General features: G+C 47.3%; 1 protein-coding gene across 12 annotated transcripts in view; it reads right to left on the bottom strand.

The window, feature by feature from the left end:
- Positions 1–23,979, bottom strand: part of UBAP2L (ubiquitin associated protein 2 like) — a 1,950,223-nt gene that overhangs the window by 985,365 nt on the left and 940,879 nt on the right. For all 12 annotated transcript variants that reach the window (XR_011304365.1, XR_011304368.1, XM_069651771.1 and 9 more), the window contains 2 exons: positions 9,961–10,150; positions 9,791–9,845 (listed from right to left, as the gene is read on the bottom strand). Coding sequence is in view for 10 of the 12 variants with exons in the window: in XM_069651771.1 (XP_069507872.1) it covers positions 9,791–9,845; positions 9,961–10,150 (245 nt within the window). In the remaining 2 variants the exon portion in view is untranslated. The remainder of the gene's footprint in view (positions 1–9,790; positions 9,846–9,960; positions 10,151–23,979) is intronic.

Below are 23,979 nucleotides of genomic sequence, written 5' to 3'. Positions count from 1 at the left end.
TACAGGTGCGTGTTGTATTGCACCTTTCTCTAGGAGGATTAAAATATCATGCACAAGCAGTGGATCCAGAATTTTGACAGTTGTATCCCAGTGGATGACCTTGAGGCCTTTTTTGAAAAGGAAGGCAGTAACCTTGGACTACCATTTCCAGTACCCAAGCATCTGAAGTAACGCCTCACCATTCGTTCAGATGCTGAGAACTTCTGCCTCCCACTGGGACCTTGTGGGTCAAGGGCCTCAGTGGCTTAGAGGCGGCTGCAGCAGCGGCGGCAGAGGGTAAAGTTGTTGCTGCTGCTGGGGATGATTTAGCACCCCTACCGCGTCACCCACAAGGGAATCTTCTTTGTCCTCTTTGTCCAGCTTGGCCTCTTCCAACTGAGGAATAAAAGCGACCGACCCCTCCAGGAAGATCGGCCTGAATAGGTTTGTTGAGGTTGTCGAATGGCGGCGCTAAGGGATTTAACCGCCACCTTCGAGGTCTGCAGCTTCTCCAGCCGTCAAAGGGTGTCCGGTCAAATGTTCGAATGACGAAAGGGTCGAGTCAAAACGACCGAAAACAAAAGGGTCGAACGGTTGCTTATTTGACCCTTTATTTCGGTCATTTTGACTCAACCAGTTTGTCATTTGACCATTTTGATTTGAACATTTGACCTATAACCCCATCAAAGGGTACGTTTAGCAGTTTAGCCTGCACGTCCGGTGCAAACCCAGACTTCCTCAACCACGCAAATCTGTGTAGTACCGTGCTAGCAGCCATTGATATGCCGATACAGTGAGCAGTATCCACACCTGACTGGAGACACTCTCCCATTGCCTCCTTACTATCCTTAACTATAGCCAGGAAGCCGTCTGTCTCTTAGCCTTCCGGAAAGTGACGTTGGTAGATTTCAAGGCCATGCTGCCTACCATGAAAACCTTACATGCCAGGCATCCACCCTCGTGTCACTTCTATCTGGGGGATAGAGGGGTAAGCCGATTGCCTGGTTGATGTAGCAGCCTTAACTACCAAGCTCTTAGGTGAGGGGCGCTTGGTCAGGTATTCGGGATCACTGCAGGAAGGCCTGTACTTCCTTGCAAAGTTTCTATTAACTGCCGGTCCAGATTTTGGGGCCTCCCAATTTGCAGTGACTTTCCTCTGCAGGGCAATGTGGAAAGGCTAAATTGGGTCCTTCTGCAGACCCTGGTCCAGGATGTCGGTCAGGTCATCCTGCTCATATGTAGGAGAAGCTCGGCTCCAACCCATATAGACCGTGATATAAGCCATGACCTTTCTATAGGACGAATCTGCATACTCAGGAGTCAGGCCTGCCAAATTGGAGTTCAGGCAAGGTGTCAAGACAATTAGCAGACTGGAGATTATCGTACAGCGCTCTCATTTTCGACTTGGACGTCTCTTCTTTGCCTTCTTTGAATAAGAACGTTTTTTCCGATCGATTCCTCGATCGGGAGCTCTTCGATTTTTAACGCCGGGAGGAGTCCCTAGACTCACCAGACTTTCTCCCACTTGGAAGAACACTTTGAAGCCACCCTCCCAAACCGCCAGACGGCAGAGGTCCAGGATTGGTGTTAGGCAAAGTTTGAATGCAGTACCCTCTTGGAACACTGCAAGCAACTAGGACTACAGGTATAGACAACCCAACCTTTGGTATAAGTCTGTACTACACAGTTTTGGTAGCGTGTTGAGCAGCCAGGCTTATCTCAAGAGGGGAAATGTGAGCTGTAGTGGAGTTACACAAAGATTCACAGTTACAGGTATTCAAATAAACTCTTACACAAGGTTTCTTGCATAAACAATTAATAATTTATCAGTCAGTTATAAAGCCTTCTTCAGAAGAGAGCAATAGAATAGTTACACACAAATACACTTCAATACTGAACACTCCTAGTTTCTAAATCAGACCAGGCCTTTTTGGGATGCCCCACAGACCCAACCTACACCCACAGGTGACTTCAGTAACAAGGGTGCTGGGGACATTCATATCTTACTGTTGGCATTCAGAACACTTGGTAAAAGGCAAAGGTTATTAGAACACGAGAAATTACAAATACACATAAGCAGAACAAATACTTAGAGTCCACTAGAAGAGTCATTCAATTCAATAGGCTAAGCCAAAGTCAATGGGCAAAAGTGTTGTATAGGATAAATCACTTTTGGTAAGTAATGGAAAAGTCTTTGCACAAGTTCTTAGGAGTCTTTGAAGAAAAGAATCAATTGTAGGGCCACAAGCTGATTAGACTTGAGTTGTCGAAGTTACAAGCACTTCTACACTAAGAGGTAAGTTTTTAGACTTGTTTTATAGTACCTTGGTAAAGAAGAAAAGATGTAGCTGATGACTTCTGTTCCTGTGCAGCTCTGCAGGTCTCACTGTTCCTGGGCCTCATTCGTGGGGACAAGAGAGGAAGTCGGGGGACTCTTGCACTGCACTGTCAAAATGGCAAACGGCAAACTTTACTTTCAGTGGCTGTTTTGCGTTTCAGCTCCTTGAGGTACAGCAAATAGCAATAAAGGCGGTTCCTGGCTGTCAAGGTGGACTTTCCTCACATCTGAGGTCCCGCACTCGACTGAAAGGGGTGAGGCTTGGTCAGTCCTGCTTCGTGGGAGTCGGAGGATCTTTTAAAAGCTTTAGGCCAGCTTACAAGCAACACACACAATCTGGTGTCCCTCTCCCCGGCTCTCTGGTTTCCTGCAGTAACCCTGAGGAAATTCAAGTAACTCCGAGATGGGTGTCCAGGTGGCTTAGTTCGGAGTTAATTGGTCCCACCAACTCAAAGGGAGAAGTCGTCCTTGCGGGGCTTCTCTGTCGATGCAAACTTGCCAAGTAGTCACAGCAGCAGGGCTTCACCGGGCAAACCAACGGTCCAGAAGTCGCAGCAGGCAAACTCTTCAAGCTCTTCTTCGGTTCCTTCGTCCAGTGGTCGACTCGGCCTTCCAAGCCAAAAGACTTGCCTTTTATTCAGTTTTCTCCCATTCATTCCAGCCCAGCTGCCACTCACCCAGCAGGGTGGCTGTCCTTGCCGGACAGTCAGGCAGCCAATCACCACAGAGTGCATTTGGGTCTCCTAGGAGACCAAGCACAGGGCGTTTCGGGCACCTCCCTCACTTCCTGCCTACCCCAGACACTCTGGAGCCAGAAGCAGGTTTCACTCCTGGAGCCTGCCAAAAGCGAATGAACAAAGATCAAACCTGGTTTGGCGAGCAGAGAAAAACTCAATAAGGATCCTTTCCGCAAAGAAACAGCGAAAAAAAAGACCAAGACCATTTTAACAAAGGAGGCTCGGCGCCATTTTGAAAAACATAGCTCTCGCGATTAAAGTTACCAGAGCTGCGAATAGTTCGCGGTCGGGGTAAATCATGGTAGCTCATACAAAAACCACTGCCACCAACCATTAAGATAGGAAAGGGTAACAAATGCTACAAGAGTAAATCGACATAGGGGATACCAAGTAACCCCTCCAGCACTCTATTCTAAGATACAGTGTGCTGGGTCTCGAATTTTACAGGATTAAGTGAAGTCAATTTCACTCCACTGCTCTGGGAAACAGTAGTGGATCCCAGCGAAGGTATTTAAACCTTGGAAAATCTATATGACTTCCCTGTGGCACTGTACTGAAGGTGCTTTAGTGACAATTGTGAAAGATGATACCTACGGAGTTGGTTAGACTCCACAACCAAAAAGAGTGTGTATAAAATCAAATTAAAATACATGAGAGAGTGGGGAAAAGGGTCTCTCTTTCCAGGCAAAACAAATCGAGTCATCAAAATCCAGCAAAGTTGCTGGGGGCCTCTAAGGTGGAGGCAATTAACACATTTTTGAGAATTCTGCCCAACAATGGGCCTCTAACTGCCGATCTTCTTTTTGATGAGGAAGTAACCAGAGTTCACGCCGGAGCCCCAGAACCTCTTTGGGATGAGCTCTATCGCACCCTTTTTTAGCATGGCCCGGTCCTCCAGCAGAAGCTGAGGGACGTGGTTTTCCTGCCGGGCCACTGGTGGTATATGGGGACCCTTCCGTTGGAACTCTAGGGTGTGTCTGTGGGCGAGAGCATGCAGCACCCAACGGTCGGTGGAGATGGCCTTCCACACGCTGGTGAAGTTCCCAAGCCGGCCTCCCATCGGGGTGCTCGGGTGGGGGCCCAACCCCACAGCCGGTTAAGCCTGTTTTGACATCGAAGTGCCGCCTTGGGGGCCTTGGCGATGACTATCCCCCTCTAGATTTGGCACGGCCCCTGTAGGTCTCCTGCACTGACGTGCGGGGTGGTTGACGTAGGACGAAGCACCTCGCCCAAATTCTTTGGAAGACCTTGGGATTTTCTTCCGGAAGTCCGAAAGGACGGCCGTCGTTGCTGAAGCGTGCTAAAGGCACGAGCAGTCAGTGTCCGGCATTGATGGCCTGAAGAGACTCGTCCACAGTCTTCCCAAACAAATTGTCCCCGTCGAAGGGCATGTCCAACACCTTCGACTGAACATCCTGGTGGAAATTTGTGGCCCTAAGCTAGCCCGACCGACTAAGGCAAACGCTGTTGCCCATTTGGCAGAACACCGTGTCAGCGATGTCCGTGGCCACTAATGGCATGGTCCAATGCCACCTCGCCTTCCTGTAGGATCTCCAAAGCTTCCGCCCTCATGTCTCCGGGAAGGAAGTCCAGGAGGGGAGCGATCTTGAACCAAAGCTCCCTCTCGTAACGCGCCACGATGGAAAAGGTGTTTGCGGCGTTGATGGTCGTCGCTCCCGAGATGATAACTCTTCGCCCCATGGCATCCAACCTTTACCCTCACTGTCCGGGGGGGAGGAGACCTCAGACAAGGCGGCGCCCGAAGATTTTTTCTTGGCCGCCGCCAAAACCACAGAGTCTGGAGACGGCTGGGACCGCAAGCACACGGGCGCAGAGTCCAGCACCCTGTATTTCTTCTTATAACGGTCCCTCTTAGCCGGGGCTGAGGAAGAGTTCTTCATGAGGGACAACCCCTCATCCCAAATGTCATCCAAGAGTGGGATCGAAAGTACGGTCTTCCTCTTCGCCTTGTGGCACTGGTACCCCTTTGGCCCCTGTCGCTGTATGTCCAGCCCGCTAGTCCCTGTGATGTCCTTATGTGCCCCTACCACTCCAGCCCCCATGCTGTCGATGCATACCCCTGCCCTTGGTCCTCGTGAAGTAGGTGTCACCCCAGCCCCTCATTTCCCCCTCAATGTCACTATGTACCCATAACCCATTAGATCCCCATGTTTCACTATTGCCCTGGCCGTCTCGTCACTGCGCCCCCAAACTTCCGGTCCACTTTGATGCTGTGCGCACAGCCCCTTGCCTCCCTGTGGAGACGGTATGTGACCGCAGCTTTCCACCTGGTCCCCAAAGATAACGCAGTACACCATGCCCCTCTCGTGTCCCACGTAGTCACTGCATGCCCCAGGCCCCTCCGGTCACCCTTGATGTCGCTGTATACCCACAGTCCCTCTGGTCCTGTAATGTCTCTCTGTACCTCTGGCACCTGCATGCTTCCCGTTTGCCCCCTACCCCGGTCCCCCTCAATGTCGCTGTGTACCAGCCCCTCCGGTCCTCATGTACTGTTTCCAGGCATGCCCTTCTGTCCGTGCCTTAGCACTTGCAGTCTGGGTGTCTCCAGACCGGGTCCAGTAGCTAGTCTTCACATTCGCGCTGCTCCTGGCCTGTGGGTGTGTCCCTGCATCCTCAATCATTCCCTCTCTTGTCATCAAGCGCTTTCTAAGCGCCTTATGCTAAGGCCCTTTACAGATGACCCATCATATTGCTACGTTTCCTCTCTACACCATCCCACAATTAGAGTACAGCTATACCCCTCAAATAAGTTGGCCTAGCGGCTCACATACGAACACTGACCCATGAACACCTCATCACTCTAATAAAACACAGCTATAATCCATGACAAACCGGCCTAGCTGCACAGATAAGCGTCCTACAGGCCTAACACATCCAGAACCCCGTCTGGTCCACCCACCAGACTACACACTTTCAACTGATATCACCACCACATCTAACGGTAGGATGCAGCTACCATCAGGCAATTACATCAGCTGCACACATAACTAGTGCACCCACGCACCCTACAACACATGCTCTCTCAACCCACCAGCACTTAGAGGTCATACCAATGATATATAGAGTGCTATATGAATGCAAAATAACATAACTTAACATAAAGTGGTATCCCTGTCAGGAGCCTTTTCTGCAGCTAATTGTACGTTATTGTTGAAAAATAAATTTTATTTGCCTGGAAGATGAACAAAGTCTTATTGTTGTACATGTAAGGCAATACTTTGTTCTAGCGGTGATAACAGGCAAAGCAAGTAGGGCGGCTTCGGACAAACATACATCTGGCCTTTTATTATATAGTAGGAGACATCTAGGAGCGATATTGGTCGATAATTATTGGGGGAAGCCCTCTCCCCTGTTTTGAAGATATCACAGTGTTGGGGAGAATTCTCAGGAATGTGCCAATTCCCTTCTACCTTAGAAATCCCCTAGCTCTTTTGCTTGACTTTAAATTTTTATCCTGGAGAGAGTGAATCATTCTTCCCACTCATGTTTTTCTTTCATTTAAACACTTTCTTCGGGTTTTGGAGTCTGACAAACTCCATACACATCATCTTTTTACATTGCGACACACAGCACCTTCAGTACAGTGGAACAGGGAAGTCTTTCAGATTTCCCCAACGTTTAAATTCCTTCTCTTGGTTGAACTATGATTTCCAAAAGCAGTAAAGTGAAATGGGCTTTACCTTTTGTATCTTTGTAGACCCAGTACTCACTATCTTCCATAGAGTGCTGGAGGGGTTACTTAGTATCCCCTTTTGTCTACTTTCCCATGTAACATTTTTGTGTTACCCCTTTCTACAATTAATGGCTGGTGGCAGTGGTTTACTTTTTTCCTACCTTTGTGAGTTTCTACAGCGGGCTGCAATTGCAGGTGCAGTAAAGCACCCATAGATGCCCATTTTGTCAAAATGGCCCTGGTCTTTTTTCACTATTTCTTGTTGGAAAAGTCCTTCTTGAGGTTTACAAAGCGTGCCAAACCAGGTTTGGTCCCTTTGTTCATTTTGTCTTTGGCGGGGTTCATTGTTGAAGCCCACCTTTGGCTCCAGCGTGTCTGCCAGGGCACGAAGAGAGGGAGGTTCCCAAAACCCCCTGTGCTTAGTCTCCTTGGTTGCAGGAATGCACCCAAAAGGTGATTGGCTGGCTGGCTGTCCTTGGAGGACAGCCACCCCCTGATGTGTGAGTGACAGATAGGCTGCGAATGAATGGGAGAAACTGAATAAAAATGAGTCTTTTTGGCTTGGAAGGCAGTGTTGCCCACTGGACGAAGGAATCCGAATAAGAGCTTGAAGAGGATGCCTGCTGCAACTCCTGGACCGCTGGTTGCCCGGTGAAGCCCTGCTGCTGCGACTACTTGGCAAGTTTGCCTCGACTAGAGAAGCCCTGCAAAGGAAGACTTCTCCCCTTGGGTTGGTGGGACCAATAGACCCCAAGACAAACTCATCTGAAAATCCTCTCGAAGCTGGCTGTACTTCCATTGCTGCTGCAGATTGTCAGGGAGAGGAACATCAGAATAGATGATTGTTTTTAAGTCGGACCCGAGCTCCAGGAAGAACCTCTGGACTCCCCGCGAAGCAGGACTAACCAAGCCCGAGTCACCTCAACAGAGTGCTGGACCCCAGAAGGAAGGGAAGCCCACAAGATATCCGAGAACCGCAGTGGTGCTATTCGCGAGAAACCGCAAAGTGCAGCTGATCTGAAGTTTACCCATTACTGCCGCCGACCTCTCATCGCAGTGCAGGAGTCCCCAGACATGCTCCCTCTTGTCACCACGACTGAGGACTAGGAACAACAGGATCTGCCATACTACAACAGGAACAGAAGCCAACTGCAAGCAATTTCTTCAGACCTAAGGTACTATAAACTAAGGGGTACTTATCTCTTGTTGTGTAGCATTGCAAGATCTCAGTTGAGACTTGCCTTTGATACCTTTTGCAGACTTGCTTGCAGCTTTGCCCATCACAAGCCTCCCAGCGTGTGGCCCAACAGTGATTTTTTAGTCAACAAAACTCTAACATTGTGCAAGACTTTTTACTTACCTTCAAGAAGAACTTCAACTTGACATTGGCTGTTCTGGCTCCCAGGAAGACTCACATCTGTCTTTGTGTTTTGATCTGTCCCTCCACAAGGTCACATTCTCTACTCGAGTAGCTGGGAACAAGTTAATCTATATTGCATGGAGGGATGGGGGTTTAAAAAGGGCTCACCTATTTGAGAAACTTGTTAACCATTGTTTTCTCCCTTCATATTTTCCTTTTGACACCAAACTCAGTATTACTCTATATGTACCAGTGATATATCAATGTCCACAGTGTACTAGTTATTTAAGTCACCTCAGGGTGTAGGAAGTGTGTGTGCCATCCCAAATGGGTATCTACTGATTTATTGAAACAGTGTGTGTATTTTTGAAGTATATTTAAGAGTTACCCATGTGCTCCCTTCTGAAGAAGGCTTATTCAAACTGACTTAAATTAATAAAGAATTGTTTAATCAAGAAACATTGAGTGTAAGTGCTATTTGGATACTTTCACTGTGAAACTATGTTGCAACCCTACAGCCCACATTAAACCCCTCTTGACTCAGTCACTCTACCAACATGTATAGTATATGCTTATACCAAAGGTTGGGTTAATTATTGTTACGAGGACAAGGCTGGTGCAGTCTCCCACAGGGTACTGCATACAATCTTGCCCAACACACTGCACCCTTCCATTATGATGGCGGAAACGAGTGAAAACCTCAAATGTTACGAAAGATGCAATGAAATAGTATCCAGTAATTTTACTGAAAATGTTTTTCCGATGGAATCTTTAAACGAAACAATTCCATCGAAAAAAACAAATATATTTTTTTATGGTGGCGAAAGAGTAAGGGGTTACAAATGTTGGGGAAGGGATTGGGGTTAAAAAACAGAGGGAAACACCATTGAAAGAAAAGTTTTTGCTAAAATCACGTGAACCAATAAAACTTCAGCCAGCACAGGGGATGGTTTCAGGGCGAGGTTGGACATCCATCTGGACATGGGGCCGATTTAATTTTTTAGGTAGATACGAATTTTGAACCACATTATTAGTATTCAAACACAAATTAGACAAATAATCTACCCACACAGAGCTAGAACTTTCCGACCAGAACTTAAACCCATTACTCTTAGCACAAAGCAGTTCAGCATACTTTCAGCATCCCTTTGGTATTTCACATATCTATGGGCTTTTGACCAGTTGGAATAATCAGGTTTCAGTTTTCTCATCAGGGCCAAGCAGAAAGGACCCAAAAGCCTTGCCGCCCTCAACTGTCGCTTAAAAGAAACTTTATCTGATGAGTCATAGCATCAGATTTATGCTATGAAATGGAGTAACTGCAGCCCGGTCAAGATGTCTGAGCGATGCGAGTCGTTTGAGAATATTTTGTACAAAAGGCGCAAAGCCTTAAGGGGAGAGAATCGAAAACCATGCCCCTTGAAAGCATTCCTAAAACAGGTCAAGACTCTGGGTCATGCTGATAACTGCCATCAACTGCATGAAAACCTACAATAAATCGGATGCAAACCTAAAATGAGGTCTTGAACTACAGAATCCTGCTCTTTCTTGCCATTCAATGTCTGCAAAGCTAAACAGAACTTGAAAAAATAACAAGAAAAAATATCTTGCTATACTTTTACTGGCAGCATCATCAGTCAAGCCCAAGCACACAAATTGTTATATCAAAGTAACAAACTCACTTTCCAATGGTGGGGGTGACTGTAACTGTGTGGATGGTGCAGAACAGAATCCATTCTGAAAAGATTGTAATGAGACAGCAGTATATTAGTGAAGTCTAATGGCATCATACTAGATGCATTGCAGTATGCAAATAATCAGTTTCCAAATAGGCACGCAAGTGACTACTCACGTTAGCCTGCGTCAGGTCTTTCTGGGGAGATGAAGATGCAGAATTTGGGAACCGCCGGGTCTGAGTGGATCGCTGCTCATAAAGTGGTACCTGAGCACTGCTTTGCGAGGTATACGTTGATGTCTGTAGATTTGTGCTCTGGTAACCAACCTCCTGGCTCGGATTGGATGAAATCATGGATGAGGATTCACTAAAAACAAACAAATTAGAACATTCTCAATGTGGGGATGGGTGTTATGCAAGTTTTCCTAAGTCCACTTTGTAGGTAGAATTCACAAAACTATACAAATGGTTTGTAGATCCCCAACTCTTAGTATCAGTATGTACTACTCATGGAACCTCGGTAGAGTGGCAGAGTACTCCGGTATATCGCACGAGGAAGATGCGAGCTGTAGGTAAGTAGACTGAACCTAGTTAGTAATGCACATCAAAGAAACACTTACACATAAAATGATATTAAAATATCGATTAAGGAACAAGTTACTTACTACAACTGTTCTCCAGCATGGGTCTGTTATGGATTCACATGCTCATGAATATTCCTAGTCGTCAGGCTGGGAATCTTTGGTAAAAGAAAACCGAGGATTCCCAGCCTGACGACTGGTAATGTTCATGACCATGTGATTCCATGCCAGACCCCATGCTGGAAAATTATATTTACACAAGATATGCTTTAAGATGCGCTGTACAATTAAACAAAAACATTTAGAAATACTTTCAAGGCCACTGCTTAGTTTGTAGTTGCTTGGGCTTACAATTGTGACAGATTTTGAGAGTTCCACCTGATTATCGGTATGAACGCGCACTTGTGAAACGTGGGAGAAATACGCAAGTACATTTACTCTGCAAAACCACATAAGATAATGACTTTAAGGAAGGTAAATAGCTTGTTAATATAACAATAGCTGGGCTTGTGGTATGGAGGCAGTTTCTTTGCTTAGCAAAGCTTTTAAGGACCAAAGGTCCAAAACGCAACCCTAGCTATAGGCAGTTCGGAGAGGATGCATGAGGATACAACCAATGTTGAAGACCCTGAAAAAGAACTTGCTACATGGACACAAGCAGCAGCTTGGGTCAGAGGGGGTTGCGCCCTGGACACCTACGTGCACTCCAATGCTCTGGAGCGACAATTCAGATTAAGGTGAGCACTATCTTTTCCCCCCAGAGTACCTTTGGTTTGAAGAAATGTTTGTGGTTGGATTCTGTTCGATGTGGCAGCACTGGACCCGACCTCCGGATTCCTTGGTCTGGTGACAAAAGGCAGGACAATTGACAAGATCTCTCAGCAGCAGTCCCGAGGGAGGACTTCTGCCATGGTTTTGGACCTTTTCTGCGGCACCAACAAAGGACATGATTCACCCAGTCGATCTTATTTGGTTCCTGCAGTCCAACACTCTGCTGAGGGGACCTGGAGAAGTCTGAGTCTGTGGATGTTGACCTGCAGCTCAGCAAAGACTTGGACGGATTCAGCCTTTCCACAATAATACACTTTAATTGGGTCGGAGGTCTCCTTGTATTGGGGATCCGCAGCTCTGGAAAGTCGCAGGACCTCGGCAGATGAGACTGATTAAAGTTAATCTTGTGACTGGTTCTTCTGTGGCATAGAGAAAGGGGTAAGGACAGCAGTGGTCGCTTCAGTGTTGCAAAGAGTCCGCCGCCCTCTCTGTTCATCTTTTCAGTTACTTCAGTTTACAGTGGTCGACTGGCCTTTCACAACCAGAACCTCACCTTTTATTCAGTTTCAGCACACACTCTCAGCAATCTCTCTCAGTAGTTTACAGAAAGGGGCGTATGGCTGTCCAATCACAACAGCCAGACACCCACCCACCCCCATCCCGACGCCGTGGCAGCTGGTTCCACTCAGGGAAACAAAGGTCAGCGGAGTGAAAAACTCCTCCCCCACTTCCTGCCTGCCGAGACACACTGGAGCCTAGTTGGGCACACAAAGGGTTCCCATCAAAGGCAAAACCAACACAGACATCCCCCCCCAGAATGGTAGAAGGGCTAACAAAGAACAACCATGCTATAAATGGCAAAAAAAGAAAGAAGCCACCAAGTTAGTACTTCGGTGACCCTATTGTGCATAATTGGGGCTATCGACATAACCTGCAGTATAGAAAACATACAATAGAGGGTACAACAAGTCCACTGCCAAAAGCCATAATAGAAGGTGGTCTATGTGACTAAAATTTCATACAGGAGCAGAGAGTAGGGGGACACTAGGTATCCCCTTAGTACTCCACATAAGGTGAGGTGTTGTAAAGACTGGAGGGGCAGGCTCTGTACTTCCGCACTCTATATGGTAGTGGAGAGGCACAGAGGACCCCAGCCAAGATTTTCTATTACTTCTATTACGGTAGCAATGGGCAAGCAATCAATGCCTAGCTTCTCAGGAAGTGATGCAGGCTGGTTCTTAAGTAAAGTGTAGTCCCCAAGCCCCCACAAAGGAATGTCCACACACTGCATTAGTTAAAACACAGTCTTTATATAATTAAGGTTCAAGGTTATACACACAATCACAATAACTCACTTTGTGCTCAGTAACTTTACAATGGCAAATCTATACAGTTCTATGTGGTACCACAATTATTATTAGATTTCATTAAAGTGCATCAACTGTACTCTGGTTAAATGTCACACAAGTCACTTAATAAAGGTAACCAACAATAAACATAGGAGGAAAGCAGTTGGTTAGAACAATTGGCAGGCTACTGGCCCCGTTACCTAGACAATTCTGGGTGGAGATGCCCCCCACCTGGGCAACTTGTGAAGTAAAGATATATCACAAGTCCAGTCCATATATTGTTCTAGAAGTCTTCTTTCCTTCTATAATGTTTCTACTACCCCAATACCTGGAATAGCAGAGTTCGACGACGAGTCGTCGACGGATCCTTCTTGAGCGGCTCCTTTTAAAGCATGAGCCACGGATCGTCGAGATCCCTCGAAGAAAGTGAACTCTGCATCGAAGCGGCAGCTTCGGGCCCCCGCGGTGCTCGTTGACAACGGAGCGAAGACATCCTGCAAGGAAGAGGCGTGCGGGGCACCTCGTTGTCGATAGTTCAGGACCACAAAGAGTTTGTGAAGAACTGTGGCCCCGCAAGGCCGTCGAGTCGTCCGGCGTCTACGGTTGTTGGGTGGCGGGAAACCCACTGGCGGATGCTCCTCGGCACGTCAATGGCCTGGCCTTCTCCGGCGGGATATGGCGGTGCGGACGAGCGTGTCCGTGAATCAAAAGTCTTAAGCAAAGGAGCGTTGCGGCTCCGGTCGTCGGCGGCACAGCATCAAGCAGTCCCCTCTTCTGGTCAACACAGCTTCGACGGGCCTCCTGCGGTTATGCAAACCTGCGAACCCTGGTCAACAACAGTGGACAGAATGTCCGGTGTTGATCTTCGTTCTCCACGGCGGTCCGTCTCCGGTTGAGAGCCTGTCTAGGGTCTGACTTCCAGGGCGCTTCGGCGAAGGTTAGCGGTGCTCAATGGTCCCTCGGAGCACGGAACGAGGGCGCCTAACCAGATCCTCTCTTGGATCAGTCTCGACGGATTTCGGCGAAGGGAGACAGCAGTCAACCTCCTTCAGGCTCAGCTTTGAAATAAAGCGTCAGTTTCAACTTCAGCTTCTGAACGATTTCTAGCAGTGAGAGGCCCCCAGATATACTAGTTGATCTCCCATTCATTCTGCTGGGTCACACTCAGGCAACCAATCACTCAGAAGGGCATTCAGCAGTCAGTCAGCCAATCAGGCACACAGTGCATTCAGGCCATACTCCTCCCTCTCAGACACTCACAACAAGGAATGTGTATTGGGACAAATACCCAGCCATTCAACACTACACACTACATTCATACCAGTTTCAGGCAGGGCAGTCTGTCAAACACCAGATATCAGACATCCACAACAAGAAGTGCATATTGGTCACAAACTCCATTCACCCAGGTCCCACCCACAGAGTGTACCCACAACAGTCACTGGGAAGGCTCCAGCCAGTCTGACCTGGACTGCACAACACCACCATATATGGAACTTCCACCAAACAGCCAGTCAGGGGGAAGGGACAGAGTCAGGGCTTCCCAGGACTTTGGGAAAACAAGGTAACAGGCAATAGAAAGCAGGAGGCCACAGGGGCCATCTTGTTTCCTATCAGGAAGCAACTGATTGCAATGGCAGGGCCTGGGTATCCCAAAATAGAGGCTACTCCGAGAACCTGTCAAATTGAGCATGGAGCTGCCACCAGCCCATACCCTGTTCTGTGGGCCACACACAGGTACCCAAAAATATGCACTAGGGGCACAGGATTGTACCCCCCACCCATGGGTGCATCAAGGGTATCCCCATGGGTCTGTACACCAAACCAAAAACAGGAAGAGCTGCACTGCCAGGAGTCCCACATGGACTCCTGCGCAGAAAACAGTACAGAACACACATGAAAAAGTACTACAGTACAAGGACAGGGAGGGCCTGTCCCTCCAATGCATTTCAAGCATCACAGGTGTGCCAATCTCTCAGAATATTAACTTTTAGGAGATACTCTAGGATAAAGAAAAGAATCTCAAAGGAGAACCCAAAGGGTTCCCAGGAACAATGCCCATAAGGAGCTGTGTGCTACAATAGTAAAATACAGATGCCTTTAAAACATATGGAGGAAAGAAGACAGGTAAAACACCGAACAGAGTTCATAAAGACAGAGCCCATAAGAACGAAAGCGTGGAAAAAGGCTACACCAATTCAAGTTTAAAGAAAAAGGTATAGAAGTCTAGCAAAAAGTGCTGCGTGGTCTCACTAGGAGAGTGGATTAATCAATCAAGACAAATCTCTCCAACACTGGGATGCCCAAAACCATGTGTTTTCCGAACATCCAAGACTGCAAAAACGTATACCATAGTGTTGTCACAAAAAAACTTCTATACGATTGAGAAAAATCATCCTCTTAGCATCTCCCATTACACTGATACTCTCACCCAGCAGGATTTGCAAAAAAGACATCTCATCAACCTATCCCATTTTTACCTTCCTTTTCACCTGCTGCCTCTCTGGGGGACACTCCGAGAACCCCTCTCCATTTTGTCCAATAACCCCCACCCACTCTATTTTTCAGGGGACACTCACGGGTTCCAGCGCTACCACCATCACCTTCCCCTCCCTGCTGCCGTGGCCCTTCACTTCTCTCCACTTTCTCTGTGCCCTACATCCCTGTCGGTTTGCCCCCTTCCCTCTTATTTTGCGCCTCTTCCTCCACTGGCCCCACCCAGTCCTCTCACCTTTCGCTCTCCACATATGGCGCAAAGGACGTTTCACACTTGTGCACATGAAAAACATTCACTGTGCGATACAACTGCTTTATTAATCAAACAAAAAACATAAAACTCAAACTTTAAGAAACCTAACATGATAGTGATCTAGATTAGTACATGACTAACACTCTATCACATTTCAAGTATTTAACACCCTCCATTTTCAATTAGTTCACACGGAGATGGGAATTTTGACGGTGCGTTTAATACAGTCCACCCCCAATGACCATTCTGAATACAGGCTTTGTGCACATGCTACGTTGGAGCACTGCCCAGCATGAAGTAGAGCGCAGCTAGAAACTGCACGGATCAAGTTACTTACCTGTAACTATTATTCTCCAGCATTGGTCTGGAATGGATTCACATGCTCATGAATGTTCCCTGTCGTCAGGCCTAGAATCCATGGTAAAAGAAATAACAGTTTCACTTTCATTTACAAATTGTCTTTCTCCTATAAACCAATCGCTGAGCTCTGGGTCATACTGCCCCCAGCCAATGACTGCCCTCTACAAGCCCCTTGTTGGGGAGAATTCTCAGAAATGTGTTAATTCCCTTCTACCTTAGAGACCCCCAGCTCTTTTTGCTGTACTTTATTTAGGACTTTTTATCTCATGTAATTTTAATTTGTATTATTCCCAGTTTCTTTTGACTTTGGAGTCTGACAAACTCCATAGGCATCATCTTTACATTTTGACATCACTTTCAGTGAAGTGGCACAGGAAGCCTCTTCGATTTCCCAAAGGTTTAAATACCTTCTTTTGGGGAAACTACTGTTTCCAAGAGCAGTGAAGTGAAATTGACTTTACTTACATTTCGTAACTTTCTGGACCCAGCACACACTATCTTACCATAGGGTATTGGAGGGGTTACTTAGTATCCCCTTTGTCTAGTTTCACATGTAACATTTTAATGTTACTCTTTCTACAGTTAATGGCTGGTGGCAGTGGTTTACTTTTTACTACCATTGTGTGTTTTTACCACCGGCTGCGTTCGCAGCCATGGTAAGGCACCCATGGGTGCCCATTTCGTCAAAATGGCCCAGTCTTTTTTCATCATTTGTCAGGACGGTCCTTCTTAAGATTTACTCTGCGCGCCAAACCAGGTTTGGACCCTTTGTTTGTTTTGTTTTTGGCTGGCTTCACGAGTGAAACCCGCCTCTGGCTCTATTATGTCTGAGGGGCAGGAAGTGAGGGAGATGCCTGGACTCCCTGTGCTTAATCCCCTTGGTTACAGGAATGCCCCCAAAGGTGATTGGCGGCTGGCAGTCCGGCAAGGACAGCCACCCTGCTGTGTGATCGGCAGCTAGGCTGGAATGAATGGGAGAAACCTGCATCAAAGGTGAGGCTTTTTGGCTTGGAAGGCAGAGTGGACCACTGGACGAAGGAATCCGAAGATGAACTTGGAGGAGAGGCCTGCTGCAACTCCTGGACCGTTGGTTTGCCCGGTGAAGCCCTGCTGCTGTGCAGATGCTCCGAATTCGCCTCGACTAGAGAAGCCCTGCAAGGACGACTTCTCCCTTTGAGTTGGTGGGACCAATAAACTCCAAAGTAAGCCCGCCTGGACATCCTCTCGAAGCTGGTTGTATTTCCACTGCAGTTGCTGCTGGAACCGAAGAGCCAGGGAGAGGAACACCAGATAGTGTGCGTTGCTTTTAAGTCGGACCCGAGCGCTAGGAAGATCCTCCGAACTTCCCTGTTACAGGACTGACCAAGCCTAAGCCACCACAACAGAGTGCTGGACCCGAGATGCGAGGAAAGTCTGAAGTGGTATCCGAGAACCGCTGTGTTGCCATTTGCTGTCAGACGCAAGGAGATGAAACACAGAAGAAACGCTGAATCAAATTTTGCCCATTGCTGCCGCTGACCTTCCCATTGCAGAGCAGGAGTCCCCAGGTGTCCTCCCTCTTGTCCCCAAGACTGAGGCTCAGGAACAAAAGGATCTGCAGAGCTGTACAGGAACAGAAGACAGCTGGAAAAATTTCGTCTAACCAGAAGTGCCGTAAAGTCTAAGAGAACTTACCTATTATGATCTAGCCTTACTTGCTCCCAGTTGAGACCAGTCTTAGTTACCTTGCAGAGTTGCTAAAAGTTTGCCCCTCACAATCCTCCCCGCTTGTGGCCCTTAAAGTGTTCTACTTTTCTACAAACATTTCTAAAAACATTGTGCAAGACTTTATACCTACCAGCAAAGAAGATCTTCATCTCCCCTTGACATTGTGCAATTAACATTGGCTGTCCTGGCTCACTGAGCCTCCTCTTTACCTCTGACTTTGTGCTTTGGCCTTTCCCCCAGGAAAGGGTTAATTTACTCTGCATTGGAAGGTTTTTAAAAGTACTTACTGGTAGATGAATTATTTGTTAAGCTTTGTTTTATTCCTCTATTCCATCTTTTGCACCAAACTCAGTATTGCTCTAAATGTACCAGTGATTAATCAATGTCCACAGCGTCCTAGCAATGTAAATCGCCTGAGGGTGTATGAAGTGTGTGTGCCATCCCCAAAGGGTATCATCTGATTTAGAAAAACTGTTTGAAGTATATTTTAGTGTTACATGTTTTGCTCACTTTCTGAAGAAGGCTTATATAACTGACTGTGAAATAAATTAATAATTGTTTTTATAAAGAAACCTGAGTATTAGTGTTTATTTGGTTAACTGCTACTGTGAACCTGTGTCACAACCTTACTGCTCACATTGACCCCTCTTGAGATAAGCCTGGCTGCTCGACCACACTACCAACCTGTGTAGTTCAGACTTCTACCAAAGATTGGGACCCTAATGCCAGGAGGACAATGTTATTGTAGTGCACCCAAAGGGTACTGCATACAATCTTGCCTAACACCCCTCCTCTGGCTGCCATCTTCAGATTTGGTAGCATGTTAAGGGGCAGTATGACCAAGAAGAGCCGCAGAGGGACAGGAGGGAGGGTTTGCATGTGAATCCATGCCAGAGAAGACCTGCATTACTTACCGTAATAGTATTTCTGGTGATTGTATCTGCTTAGATTCACATGCTGTGCATATAGTCCGACATCTAGTGGTAACCGCAGAGTATTGCATCTTGTCTTTCGAAGATCGAAAGGGGGCGTCGACATGGGCATGCCTGTAACACTATCCCTAAAGTGACGTGTAGTATACCCAAAATCCCTCACGCATCGAGGTCTTATGACTATCGTGAGCGCGTACAGAGAATAGTAGTAAGGTGTCTGTTCCTTCCATCCGAGAGGAAAGGTAGGCGCATGTGAATCAAAGCAGATACAATCATCAGAAATACTATTTCGGTAAGTAATGCAGGTCTTCTGATGCTTGTTAATCTGCTTAGAATCACATGCTGAGCATAGACTAGCGAGCAGTACCCGGAGTTGGAGGTGGGATGTGAGAAGGAATAGCAGTGAAAAGATGTCTTAGTGCTCCTTGTCCCACCTGAGAATCAGACCTAGCGTGAGTATCGAGGCAATCGTGTTTTGTAAAGTTGGGTACATAACTCCAGGTTGCCGCTTTGCAAATGGACTCGAGAGGAACATTTGCAATTAATGCTATGGAAGCCGAAGTGCCCCGAGTAGAGTGTGCTCTAGGCTTCAAGGGCAGAACTCTCTTGGCAAGAGTGTAGCAGAGTGTGATGCAATTGACAATCCACCTTGAGATGGCCGATTTAGAGACAGGATCCCCTTCTCGACCAGATGCCACTAAAACAAAAAGCTACTTTGTCTTTCTTAGTGGTTTAGTTCTTTCCAGTAGTACGTGACTGCCCCTGGGCACATCTAATGTGTGTAGGCTTCTTTTGGCCACGTTAGTGGGGTTCTGGAAGAAAGTTGTCAGTTCTATAGACTGGCTCAAATGGAATGAAGAAACAAACTTGGGCGCAAACCGAGGGTGAGTGCGCCATACCACCTTATCTCTTAATTGTAACAAAAGGGTCTAGAATTGAAACAGCCTGTAGTTCACTGACTCACTTTACTGAAGTGACTCCCACTAGAAAGGCAGTCTTGTAAGTAAGAGCTTTGAGACTTGCCTTATGCATCGGCTCAAAGGGAGACCCCATAAGTCTGGTCAATACCAAATTCAAGTTCCATCTGGGAGCTGGTTAGAAATGGGGGGATGAATTCTCTTAATCCATTCCATGAAAGCCTTAATAACTGGGATCTTCCACCACAACACCGTCTGTTGGGACGTAGTGTAGGCTGAGTGCGCAGCCAAGTGAACCTTCAGGGAATTCAAAACCAGGCCCGAGTCTAGTAAGTGAGTCAGGTACAACACAATATGGGTAGGTGAGCAGTCAATGGGATTGATGCTCGTTAGGTAAGATTGTATGCAGTACCCTTTGGGTGCACTACAACAACCCTGACCTCCTGGCAAGAGGAACCCAAACATTGGTATAAATCTGTACTACACAGGTTGGAGTGTGGTCGAGTAGCCAGGCTCATCTCAAGAAGGGTCAATGTGAGCTGTAGGGGAGTTAGACAGATTCACAGTGACAAGTATTCAAATAAACTCTTACTCACAAGGTTTCTTGAGTAAACAATTATTCATTTATTTACCAGTTAGGTAGAGTGTGCCTTCTTCATCAGGGAGCAATATAAAACACACAAAAAAACTCCAAAAATACACAACGTTATCTAAATCAGCAAATACCCATTTGGGATGACACAGGGGCTATTTACACCCTCAGGTGACTTCAATAGCTAGGGTGCGGTTGGCATTAATATATTACTGTTGCATTTAGAATATTCTTTTGAGTAGTGTTAAAGAGAAGAGAGTTCAGAATAAAACAAGTATTCACACAGTTATTCTAAAGTAGGTACGTGCTTTCCAAACACCCCCCCCCCCCAATGCAAGTTAGTTAGCCCTTTCCTAGAAGGAAGACAAAACACATAAGCATAAGAGAGAAGCATCATTCAGGGAGCCAGGCCACCCAATGTTTAGTTAGCAAAAGTCAAGGTGAACTGAAACTCTTCTTGCAAGCAAATAGAAAGTCTTTTCCAATGTTTGAAAAGTCTTTGTAGAATAGAAGCAATCAAAGTAGGACCACAAGCTGATTAGGCTGATTAGGCTTGTGATGTAAAGAAGCTTAGACTTTACAATACCTTTAGGTTGAAGAAAAACTGCAGCAGATAACTCTTGTTACTGTGCAGCTCTCCAGATCTCGCTGTTCCTGGGCCTTAGTCGTGGGAACAAGAGGGAGGACTTCTGGGGACTCCTGCACTGCAATGGGACGGTCACCGCTCGCAACTGGCAAATTTATGCAATGTGGCGGTTCAGTGTTTCAGCTCCTTGCATCTACCGCAAATGGCAACACAGCGGTTCCTGGCTGTTGATATGGCCTTTCCTTGCATCTGGGGTCACACACTCTGTTGAGGGGGCTCAGACTCGGTCAGTCCTGCTTCCTGGGAGTTCGGAGGATCTTCCTGCAGCTCTTGACCAGCTTAAAAGCAACGCACACAAACTGGTGTTCCTCTCCCTGGCTGTCCGGTTCCAGCAGCGACTGCAGTGGATACTCGATCAGCTTCGAGAGGATGTCCAGGTGGCTTACTTTGGAGTTGTCGTCCTTGCAGGGGCTTCTCAGTCGATATAATATGGAGTTTAAGCACAGTAGCAGGGCTTCACCGAGCGAACCAATGTTCCAGGAGTTGCAGCTGGGGTCCTCTTCAAGTTCTTCTTCGGATTCCTTCGTCCAGTGGTCGACTCTGCCTTCCAAGCCAAAAAGCCTTGCCTTTTATGCAGCTGGCTCCCATTCATTCCAGCATAGCTATCAATCACCCAGCCGGCCAATCACCTAAGAGTGCATTCCCATCTCTTAGGAGACTAAGCACAGGGAGTTTCGAGCACCTCCCTTGCTTCCTGCCCCCACCACACACCCTGAAGCCAGAGGCGGCCTTCACTTGTGAATCCCAGAAAAGGCAAATGAACAAAGGGACCAAACCTGGTTTGGCGCGCAGAGTAAATCTCAAGGAGGACCTTTCCACAAAGAAATGGCGAAAAAAGACGACCGGGGCCATTGTGACAAAAATGCCACCTATGGGTGTCTTACCATGGCTGCAAATGCAGCCTGCGGTAAAATCCCATAATGGTAGTAAAAATTAAACCACTGCCACCAGCCATTCTGTGAGGAAAGGGTAACAAAAATGTTACATGAGAAGCTAGACCAAGGGGATACTAAATAACCCCTCCAGCACCCTATTGTAAGATAGTGTGGGCTGGGTCTAGAAAGTTACACATGTAAGTAAAGTCCATTTCACTTTACTGCTCTAGGAAACAGTAGTTTATTCCAGAGAAGGTATTTAAACCTTTGGGAAATCTGAAGAACTACCCTGTGTCACTGCACTGAAGGTGCTGTGTGACAATGTAAAAGTTGATGACTATGGAGTTTGTCAGACTCCACAACTAAAAGAAACAGTATACAAAATCACATTAAAACACATGAGAGAGTGGGGAAACAGGGTCTCACTCTCCCCAAGTTAAAAAAAATCAAGTCGTCAAAATCCAGCAAAGTTGCTTGGGGTCTCTAAGGTCGAGGGAATTCACATATTTCTGAGAATTCACCCCAACAATGCTCTTGGAATTGCACGAGATGACGAAGCATTTCCATTTATTGGAGTAGCAATGTCGGGCGTTAGGCTTTCTTGCTTCTCCAAGTATGTCCGTGCATCTCTAAGGAAGTTGGAGGTGCTCTAACTCTTATGACTTCAGGAGCCAGGGCGCCAAGTTCAGAGTTTGCGAGCATGGATGAAGTGTTTCCCCTTGTCCTGAGATAACATGTTGTATGGGCAAGGCAATTTCATCGGAGGAGAGAGAGACATCTCCAGCAGACGGGAGAACCAGGGTTGGCAAGCCCCCATGGCGGCCACCAATATCACGTTGACTGGTTCCTGGTGCATCATGTGCACGATCTTGTAAAGCAGGGTAGTGCCGGGGGGGGGGGGGGGGGGGGGGGGATTTATCCAGAGACCGTTCCCCTTGGATAGGGTCTGAGGATACCTGGAGGCGTAATCTTGGAATTGTGCGTTCTCTAGAGTTGCAAACAAGTCGATTCAAGGGAAGCCCCATTCTGCGAAGACGTTGGGAGACTGTCTTCGTGTAGTCCCCATTTGTACTCTGGGCAGTGGGAAGTCTCTGCTGAGCATGTCCGCTAGAAGATTGAGTCCCCCTGGAACTTGTTGAGACAACAGGAACATCTTGTGTTTGAGAGCCCATTTCCAAATGTTCTGGGACAGTTTAGAAAGCCCTGGCAAGTGACTGCCCCCTTGCTTGTTCAGGTAGTACATGGCCGTGGTGCTATCTGAGGATCAGGACCGTCTTCCCCTGCAACTTTATCTAAAAGGCCTTCAGTGCTTTGAATACCGCTAACAGCTCCAACAGTTTTATGTGGTTTGAAGCTACTGCTGGGGACCCAACGCTGTGCACAGTCTGCTGAAGGTGGTAAGTCCACCCCGTGAGAGATGCGTCTGTCGTGAGAGTGGCTTCTACTGTGGGGGTAGTGAAGGTTTCCCCTTCAAGAGGTTTTCCCTCGACCACCACTGCAGAGAGAGAACGGGGGCTGCTGAGACAACCACTAGATCGTCCCATTGTCCGCTGGCCTGACACCACTGGCTGTTGAGTCACTCTTGCATGGGACACATGCGCAAACGTGCGTGAGGAACAAGTAAATGCTTGACGCCATCATTCCTAACAGTCGCATGGTCTTGCGTACTGTCACCTCTCGTATGGCTTCATACTGAGGGATCTGAAACAGCAGGTTTCGGATCCACTCATGGCAGGGAAGACTAGGTCGTCTTCTATCCGAATTAGGGCCCCCAGAAACTGCTCGACTTGGCTGGGGTCTAGGCTGGACTATGGAGAATTATTGTTTATGGAGAATCCTAGACTGAATAAGAGGTCTATCGCCTTTTGGGTATTCAACAGGCATGTTCTGTAGGAATCCCCCGTTATGAACCAGTTGTCAAGTTAAGGATAAACTGGGATGGATTGCCTGTGCAGGTGTGCTGCTGCCACTACCAGTACCTTTGTAAACACCCTTGGGGCTCAGGCAATGCCGAAGGGTAGAACCTTGAATTGGCAGTGCTTGTCATCCATCATGAACCTTAGATATTTCCTGTGTGACGGTAACATTGAAATATGAAAGTATGCATCTTTCATGTCCAACGTTGCCATGTAATCCCCCTGCGTCAGCAGAGGAATTACATCTTGCAGCGTTACCATACGAAACTTCTGAGGTTTGACAAATTTGATCACTGGGCGCAAGTCTAGTACAGTGCGCATGGTGAGTCCTTTTTGGGTACAAGGAAGTACACTGAATGAATACCTTTGTTTACCTGTAGAAGAGGGATGACTTTGATAGCGCCCTTTTCCTGCAGGATCTCTACCTCTTGCAGCAGGATCCTCAGGTGTTCTGGTGTTCAGCGTCTTGATCTCAGAGGTCTGAATCGAAGCAGTAGCTGAAGTCTATGCAGTAACCGTGGGTGACAGTCTTGTGCACCCACTGGTCTGTTGTAATCCCCTCCCATGATTGCAGAAATGATGTTTTGGGCCCCCGACCAGGGAGGCATGGGAGAGGACCTGGATCTTAAAGTAATGTCTGACTGGAGGCCGCGGAGCCCCTGGGGGTGGAATTACAACCCCTTCCTTTCCCACAGCGTTGTCCCACAGGTGGATACAGGGTAGAGGAGGCAGACCCCTGTCCTGAGGACCAATTGTTCCTGGAACGATATTGGTTGTGAGGGGAGCAGGAGTAGGACTGCC

This window comes from Ambystoma mexicanum, chromosome 1p (assembly GCF_040938575.1).
Source record: "Ambystoma mexicanum isolate Mex_15411 chromosome 1p, UKY_AmexF1_1, whole genome shotgun sequence".
Taxonomy (NCBI): domain Eukaryota; kingdom Metazoa; phylum Chordata; class Amphibia; order Caudata; family Ambystomatidae; genus Ambystoma; species Ambystoma mexicanum.
Note: the sequence above shows the minus strand (reverse complement) of the source record. Positions and strands in the feature narration are given on the sequence as shown.